Source organism: Enhydra lutris, unplaced genomic scaffold (assembly GCF_002288905.1).
Source record: "Enhydra lutris kenyoni isolate GAN:26980312 unplaced genomic scaffold, ASM228890v2 scaffoldscaffold66, whole genome shotgun sequence".
In the NCBI taxonomy this organism is placed as follows: Eukaryota; Metazoa; Chordata; class Mammalia; order Carnivora; family Mustelidae; genus Enhydra; species Enhydra lutris.
In genome coordinates, this window is record NW_019154150.1 from 15,168,148 (window position 1) to 15,177,086 (window position 8,939).

The following is an 8,939-nucleotide window of genomic DNA, read 5'->3' on the forward strand; positions in this document are numbered from 1 at the left end:
CAGAGGACTCCACCCAGGAGCTGGGACTTCTGAGCTACAAAGCCAGGAAGCCTCCAGCACACCTGTTAAGGATAATTTCGGAGACCCGTTTAGCAACTATCTGAAGCTTTTCTAAGGCAGGAAGCACAGCTAATTGTCCTGTTAAAGAGATGAGCTATTCTAGTTGTAAAGTGAGCGGAGGAGGATGGGAGACACCACCCGCCTATAGCTGGCAGAACTGGAGTGACACCTGAGGAAGGAGCTTGTAGCCAGAGGGACAGGAGGGCAAGCTGCTCTCTGAGGATGTCTTAAAGCCAAGGGCACAGGAAGGAAGGGTGGCAACCTGTGTTCCAGAGAGGAGTGGAATCTAGAGGGCTTCCTGGAGGGGGATGGCTTTAAGCTCCGGCTCACAGCTACTTGGGCTACTTGGGCTTGATCTGAAATGGAAGACTGTTTCTGGGAGAGGACAGAGCCCAGGAGATCTTCCAGTCATTCCAGGTGGGCCACCTGCAACCCCTGATTGCCATACTCAGGGATCCCCCTGACTCTCCCGTTGTCCTCACCTGCCTGGGGAACGCACGCTCCTGCCAGCTCCTCTGCCCCCAGGAGGAATGACCGTCCCTTCCCTCTCCTCTTCTTTTTTTTTTTTTTAAGATTTTATTTATTTTATCTGACAGATAGAGATCACAAGTCGGCAGAGAGGCAGGCAGAGAGAGAGGGAGGAGGAAGCAGGCTCCCTGCTGAGCAGAGAGCCCGATGCAGGGCTCAATCCCAGGACCCTGGGATCATGACCCGAGCAGAAGGCAGAGGCTTTAACCCACTGAGCCACCCAGGCGCCCCCCCCTCCTCTTCTTCATCTCTACTTCCTCTTCCTCTTGCCTCTTCTCTGCCCCCATCAGTCCCCAACACTTCCATAACCCCCCCTCCACAGTCCACAGCTCATAGCCCCACACATTCAGGCAACTCTTTCAAACTCAGGCAAGAAGGCTTCCTCAGACCTCTTCCAGCTGCCTTCCATCCTAATTGAAATAAGGTGGATGAGTAGGTGGGGGAGGGGTTAAGTGTACGGGTAGGTAAATGGACGGCTGAGTAAGTCAGTGTGTGGATGGCTGTGTAGGTGGAAGGCTAGATGGGTAAACCAAGAAAAAATAGATAGATGACGGGTAGGGGGGTGGGTCAGTAGACAGGTGGATGGATGCATGGATGCCTGGATGGTTAGGTGGATGGATGCTTGTGCATGTCTAGTTGGTAGAAAGATAGAAGAATGAAGAGATAGATGGGTGAATTCATGGATGGAGTGATAGATGGAGAGATGAATAAATGATCAGTGGATGCGTGGATGGTGGAGGGACAGATGGGTGAGCTGGTAGTGGGTATCTAGTGGGTAAAGCAATGGATAGATGGGTGGGAAAGTGCAAGCCTATCCCAGAATATCAGAGGATCTAAAATCAAGGATAATGGGAAAACCACCAGGGACATTTCTAAGGGGACAGTGCAAAAACAACAGAGAGATTAAGTTGGCCATGCTGCATCTGTGTTTGTTGTCCCCAAACAGACCGGGTGAAGGCGGGGGACCACTTCGAGCCTCAGTGAGCCCCTTCTTTATCCTCCCCCTGCAGGTGAGCTGTAAGGCAGCCATGGTCTTATTCCAATACTGTGTCATGGCCAACTTCTTCTGGCTGCTGGTGGAGGGCCTCTACCTGCACACCCTGCTTGCCGTCTCCTTCTTCTCTGAGCGGAAGTACTTCTGGGGGTACATACTCGTCGGCTGGGGTATGGTACCAGGGAGGGCTTCCAGGCTGGGGACAGAAGGGGCAAGGCCTGGGAAGCTCACTAGGGGGTGGTGCCGACCCTGCTTGCACTCCTAGGTCTCCCTGGGCTGCAGGTCCTGCCTGCCGGGCTCTCAGCCAAAGGTTGTTAAAAGTCCCCCAAACCTCTGACCCCGGGGCAGGTGCCCTCATGCTGTAGCTGCACCTAGGGCTGATCCGGGGGACGGGTTCTGTGAGCATCCATTTCCGCTTCAGCCCCTGAAACACAGGGTCCCTGCTAGTCTGTAAAATACCTCCATCAAAGTTAGAAAAAGATTCTTCCTTTGGGTGGACACAGCCCCTGAGGAGTAGAGCTCCACCCCCTCAGTGGAATGAGCGTCTTTGCTCAGTGCACAAGCTCTGTAACCGCAGGTGGCAGCCCTGGCAACCCACCCTTTCCTCCCTCCTTCCGTCCCTCCCTCCTTCCCTCCCTCCCTTCCTTTCTCTCTGCTTCTTTCTCCTAAACCTCTCCCTGTGCCCTCTCCTCTCTTTCTCTCGCCTTTGGCCCTGACAGGGGTGCCCAGCACATTCACCATTGTGTGGACCGTCATCACAATCCATTTTGAAGATTTTGGGTGAGCTGCTGCCCTACCCCCTCCCCCTGGCTGCCATCACTTGGGGCTGATCCCCTGGGAGGGATGAGGGAGACTGGGAGCAACAAAGCCTGGGCCTGTAGTTTCTAAGGGGTACAGGGGCAGAGCCGGAACACCAGGGAGGGCCTCTAACTCTGGCTGAGGACAACTGCTCTCATTCTCCCCCACCATGCCCTGTCCAGATGCTGGGACACCATCAACTCCTCATTCTGGTGGATCATAAAGGCCCCCATCCTCACCTCCATCTTGGTAAGGCCTCTTCCCGCCATGTAGAGATGGGGAAATTGAGGCCCAGCTTGGGTAGTCGATTTCCTTCGACCACACAGGAGATTCATGTCAGGGTCAGAACAGAAACATAGGCTTCCCAGTGCCTGTGCAGGACTGGCCCGACCCCTTTCCCCATCAGTTCCTCCTCTAGGGTAAAGAAAATGGATTGGGAGGCCCAGTCCTTGGAGATGTGAAGTAGAGTTCCCAGATGGCCTGCCCAAAAGGGAAAAGCTAGGGAAGAGATAAGATGGACAGGCAGCAGGGTCCTGGGGGGAAAAAACAGGCCATCAGCCCAGGGACCTGGACACCCTGGCCTCCCCTCTCTGACCACTGACCTTGACCTCATCCACCAGGTGAACTTTATCCTATTTATTCTCATCATCCGAATTCTGGTTCAGAAACTTCGGTCCCCAGACGTTGGGAAGAGTAACAGCAGCCCATACTCGTGAGTATGCCCTGGGTCCCCCGGTGTCCCCATCCCCGGTCTTCAAATCTACCCACATTTCCTGGAAGTTCTCCAGGAACTTTGGTGACTCTGGAGTCATGAGACAGCCACCTTTCTCTTGCCTCCCTCTGCCCCCATGACCTGGCTCAGCCCACAAGGGTTGCCTGCCCCAGGCTCCCCCTTCCCCAGGCCTGCTTCTCCTGCAATCACTTACCTAGCAAGTGATCTGCGCCAGGTATGCATCTGCTGCCAAGCCAGGGAGCTTGAGAAGACAACAGATCACCTGTGCTTTATTCACACCACATGCCCAGTCCCTGACATGTGTGTGGGGCACAGAAAAAGGACCCAGTAAATGCACGGTAGATGCATGCCCTGGGGGAGCCCCCAGGTGAACAGTGAGATAGCCACCTTCAGGATGCGGCCGCCCCAGTAATAATAACACCTGTGCTTTAAGTGCCATGCGTGTGGTAAGGAGTTTCTGAACATCACCTTATGTCATCCACACTGTCCCCTATCAACTGTTCCCATTTTACAGGTGAGGAAACAGACACGTGCTCCCTTCTCTTCAAGGTTCTGGGAGCACATGGCCATGGCAGGAGAGGGCACAGTGCCCATGGGACAGCAGTCGTGCTCCTTGCTTGGCAAGGTGTGAGGGCTGTTCTCTACTCCTGGGAGGACTGGAGAACCAGGCAGGGTTTCATGAGAACGAGAGGGCTCAAAGACAGAACTAAGGAAACATGGACAGGGTTGCTGTGGGGAGGTGAGTAGGGGTCTGCCTGCCCACAGATGGGAATAAGAGATTGCTTCTCAGTGCTACAGAGACTGGACAACCCTGGGATATCCCATAAGGGCCTTCCAGTCCTGGGATTCTGGACTGTTCCTGGCCTGGCTTCTCTTGGGGGAGTCTTGTGCTGTGGTTCTAAGATTCTTGGCTAGAATGTCACGAGCTGCTGGATTTAGGATTCTATTCTGGAATCCTGTGATTCTCTCTGATGAGACTAAGGCTCACGTTCCCCCCGTGTGACGGCATTCTCCCCCGCTGGGTGCGTAGGAGGAGCTTCCCTTCCAGTCTGAGAACGGAAGGCCCTGAAGGGATCTGTGTCTGCCAGGGGGGCAGCACATCAGGCCTGTGCATCCTAATCCTCCCCTTTGCCTGTGGGGCCCTGTTTTCCCCAATGTACAACTGCTCCAAAGGGCTCGAAGAGGAAGCAAAGAGAGCTGGTCATCACCAGGTCCCCGTGGGTGAGACAGAAACCAAACAGCTGTCAGCAGGCAGAAGCAGTGGGGGGAATGGGAGATGGAGCTCCCCGCTGAGGGGCCGTCAGCTCCCACTCTCCACCTCCCTGTAAGCCTTCAATTTAAAGAATGCCTCCATCTGTCAGCCTTGGGCATGGGGAATAGGTTTGTGGCCCAAGAGGGTGGGCAGTGCTCAGGATCTTGGCACAGCTGGGAGCCGGGTCCAGGAAGGAGCTGGAGGGGCAAGGCCCCAGTCTCTGCCTCCCGTCGGCTATAGGACCTCAGATCCAGGACTAGGGTTCCCTGGACTGACTGCCAAGGCAGAAGAGATAAAGGCAGAGACCCCTTGGCCCTCAGACCTCTCCCAGCCAATGAACTATGGGCTCACTGAGCTGCCCGGACCGGCTTTGAGGTCAGGGGACTGGCAGGGTGAGCCCTGCTCCATCGGAGAAGGAGGGGTCATTTGGAAGGAGGATCAACCCTGCCCTGCACACATGGCTGGCAAAGGAGGCGCTGGCCCTGCTGGGAGTGTGTGTATCCATGTGGGAAGGCTGGGAGAGAGGGAAGCGATTCTAGAAAAGGTGGCAACTCCTAGAGGAGTGGACAGGCAAGAAGTCAGAGACAGAGAGCAGTACTAAACCAGGCATAAACTTGAGTGCCCAGCATCCTCCCAAGTGGCCTCGGGCATATGGGGTCAGCACCCCAATTACAGAGACTTCCTTCCCAAATGTCCTCATCCCCAGTAGAGAATGGGTCACTTGTGGAAGCAATGCATTTTACAGCCCCAAAAGCACTTCTGAATTTAGAGTGGGCATGTCTGTAATTTGATCATGTTGAGCAGACATTGACCCCACTTCGAAGATTAGGGAATCTGACACCAGGGGAGGGGGAACCAGGATCTCCTGGGGGCTGAAACCATCTCTCCCTTTGCTGCCACAGAGCTTGAAATACTGTATCTTATCTTCAGGGTTCAGTACTGGCCTTGTTTATAGACTCCCCTCCAGAGGGGTGAGAATAGAGTTTCCCTCTCCTTCATACTTGTCTCCAGGTTAGGAGAGCTGGGGGGTGTGAGGGCATGGGCTTCGCAGATCTGAAGCAGGAACAGAGGAGAACACAATATTTCTAGGAGCCAGCAGCCCAAGCTCATACTTCCCCGTTGTTATCCCTACCTCCCGTGCCCACCGTCTGCCCCTCTCCTGTCCCCAGGAGGCTGGCCAAGTCCACCCTTCTGCTGATCCCCCTGTTTGGAGTGCACTACTTCGTGTTTGCCTTCTTTCCCCACAACTTTAAAGCTGAAGTGAAAATGGTCTTTGAGCTCGTCGTGGGGTCTTTCCAGGTATGAACTAATGACCAAAGGCTGCATACTTCTCTGGGCTTTAAGGGAGTTCAACCTGGGGCCTTGGCCCTTTGCCAGTGGCTTCCAATTTTTTCACTGTACTGATTAACCCCCTACTGTATGCTTTGCTCTTTGGTTAACCAGGGGAACACAGGGGCCATGGCCATGGGTGGTACAGGGCTGGGGGCTCCTGGAGTCTGTCTGCCTCACATCTCCGGCTCCCTTCTTCCCCAGGGTTTTGTGGTGGCCATCCTCTACTGCTTCCTCAATGGCGAGGTAAGCCCCTCCCAGATCTTGCGGACCAGGCAATAACACTCCAGTTGGCCCAGGGTCGGGAAACAGTGATGGGATATGTGCAAAGCAATGATGAGTTCAGTCTTGCTACTCCGAGTGTGGTTCTCAGACCAGAAAATAGGGGTGCACACCTAGGACCTTGTTAAAAATGCTGATTTCTGCCCCCACCTGGCCTCCCAGACCTGCTGACTTAGCATGTGCATTTTAAGACAAACACACACACGCACACGCACACATACACACATACACAGACCTGGGATTCGTGGGCACATCAGTTTGTTAAGCAGCTGTATGCAGCAAGTCAGGGCGGGGGGTACCCACCATCAGAGGCTGAGTTGCTGTAGAGCCCTGGTTACAAAGCACAGAGCTCCATCCACTCAGATGAGCCTAAGTGAGCTGCAGGGCAGGGAACAGAAGAAGGGGGATACAGCCACCCCCAGGCAGCACCCCTCTCCCTCCCTGGACTGCACCCTCTAATCCTCTCTGCCTCCTACCTCCTCCCACTCCAAAGTCCTGATTTGACCCCCATTCCTATGTGGTCCCAACTGTGCACTGGCCAAGGGAGGATCCATCCGGAGCAGCCCAGTCAGCAGTGGAGGAGGCCTGCTAGGGGCGGGCTTGACCAGCCTCCCTTCCCCCAGGTGCAGGCGGAGCTTCGGCGGAAGTGGCGGCGCTGGCACCTGAAAGGCATCTTGGGCTCAAGCCTCAAATACCAGCATCCCTCGGGAGGCAGCAACGGGGCCACGTGCAGCACGCAGGTGTCCATGCTGACCCGCGTCAGCCCCGGCGCGCGCCGTTCCTCCAGCTTCCAGGCCGAAGTTTCCCTGGTCTGACCGACAGGCGCCCGGGGGCGCAGGGTGGGCCCCTCCCGCCCGCACCACCCACCCCGGGGTGGCACTGGGGACAGAGGCCTGCCCGGGCGAAGCCAGCCCCAACCCCGGGCTCGGAGGCTGTCCCGCCCCCCAGGCCATTGACCAGACGCCCCTAGAGAACTCTGCCCTGGCGTTTTCCCGGAGGAGGGGAGGGCGCACGGGTGCGGGAGCAGTCTAATCTCTCTGCAGGCTGGCGCGCTGGATGCTCTGACCCGGGAAGATGTTGGGGTGGAGCTCAGTAGTCAGACTCCTCCCCGCCAAGGCCCCCTCCGCCAATCAGGGGCAAGAAATCCATACACGCTCACCTGACTCTGCGCGCCCGGCTCTCAGGAGCCAGCCCAGGAAGGCCACCGCCGGTTCCCCTGCGCGGTGTGCGTGGGAACGTGGAGAGTGCTGAGGACAGAGATCTTGCTCCTAAAGGTCACACGCCGCCGCCGCCGCCGCCGCCGCCGCCGCCTCGGCAGGGCGTGAAGTCCCGTGGTCGCTGTCAAGTTCCTTTGGGTGAAACATTGACGCTCAGGCATCTCTTCCGAGGTGCCATCCCCTCCCCCATCTTCGTGCTCCGAGCCGCCCGGCTCCTCCCCGTGGAGGAGTTCCTCTGCCTCAGGCAGGTGCGCTTCTGATAGAGTTTAGTTTGGGGTGCACAGGTGTCTCCATGGTCTCCGCAGAAGTGGAGTGGTCCCGGGTCGGCTGGAAGAGTTGAGACTGCCCTACGGGCTGTGGGAGCTTCCCACATGTGCCAACTATTCGAACCAGGCTCAGAGACGTGCACTGACGACCCCCTTCATCTTCGCATCGTCAGTAAGGTGCGAACTACGGACTCCATTTCACAGATCGGGAAACAAGTCTCCCAGCGCCGGACCTCGCCTGTCACAAAGCTAGGGTTTGATCTCAGATCTGACCGACAGGGAAAGTGAAATTAACTGCTGCATTTTATATATTGTAACAAGCTGAATCTTCTTGATTATTTGTATCACCGCTATATTGTTACCGTCCAGCCTGGAGTGTGGCTGAGGGGTCCTCTGGCTCGGATGTCATCCAAACCAAAGCCTGTGGGCCGTAGCATCCTGGGTCTACCCCACACCTTGTAGCCCCATGGCTTCCTGCCCACGCCCCAGCCAGAAGACCCCCTCAGCTTTGCAAACAGGCTTGGACAACAATAAATGGTGGGTTGAATTGGCTTGGTTTCTCTGGCGGATGATATTCCCACATGGCTTCCGACATACAGCAGTCCCCCCTCCCCCATTCAGAGGAGGGGAGGTTGAGAAGAAGGGGAGGTCACAGTAGCCAGCTGCCACCACCCCTCGGGCTTTGGATGGGAATCCTGCACTCCCAGGTGACGAGCACATGGTTCTAAAGGTTTTCAACTCATGTTCCATTGAGTGGTATCCTCTGCCTTCTGAAAATGATGAAAGTCCTTACTCTCTGATGAGGACCCTCGATGAGAAGACCTAGTATAAGGTCCTCATCGTGTCTCCTGACCTTCTAAATCCAGCCCAGAGGAGACAATTCTATTCTTGGATCCCTGCAAAACATTTGACAGAGCTGCCTGTGATCCCCGAAATGGTTAAGTGGGAGTATTTTCCAGACCAAAGTGATTCCTGCAGACAGGGAGGGGTGCAGGGGGTGTGAGCTGACCATGTCGACATTGCCCAGAGTTTGGCTAAGAGGAGATAGATAGAGGACAGAACAAATGTCACCAAAATGAGTGACAGAGCCAATATGACTAATGGAAAAGGTTAGACGCAGAGGCAGGAGGGCGAAGTCAGTGTCAGCAAGAAGTCTCTGAAGCCATTGCCTGACCTGACCCCTTGGCTTCTACTTCCTGCAAACCTGCAAGGAGGTTGTCCTGCTATGGGAGAAGAAGAGGGATACCATACTGGTACCAAAAAAAGGCAGGGATGGGGGAGGGGGAGGAGGAGGAGAAGGAGAAGGAGCAGCAGCTAGTATAGGTTACCAAAGGCTCAGATCTGCTTGCAAGGGTCCCTAAAAGCCTTGTCCTACTCAGAACCAACCCCAGACCCATAACCAACAACAGCCGCATACCAGCACCCTGCAGAGGCCCAATTTAGGGGCAGTTAGGCCAAGGTCAGAGTGGCTGAACCCAGA

General features: G+C 55.7%; 1 protein-coding gene across 1 annotated transcript in view; it reads left to right on the plus strand.

Annotated features, from left to right (window-relative positions):
* The window catches only part of LOC111159123 (vasoactive intestinal peptide receptor 1), a 30,626-nt gene extending 23,835 nt beyond the window's left edge, over positions 1-6,791 (plus strand). The window contains exons 7-13 of the mRNA XM_022521540.1: positions 1,599-1,752; positions 2,302-2,362; positions 2,563-2,629; positions 3,001-3,092; positions 5,535-5,664; positions 5,899-5,940; positions 6,600-6,791. Coding sequence (XP_022377248.1) covers positions 1,599-1,752; positions 2,302-2,362; positions 2,563-2,629; positions 3,001-3,092; positions 5,535-5,664; positions 5,899-5,940; positions 6,600-6,791 — 738 coding nt within the window. The remainder of the gene's footprint in view (positions 1-1,598; positions 1,753-2,301; positions 2,363-2,562; positions 2,630-3,000; positions 3,093-5,534; positions 5,665-5,898; positions 5,941-6,599) is intronic.
* Positions 6,792-8,939: the final 2,148 nt, after the last annotated feature.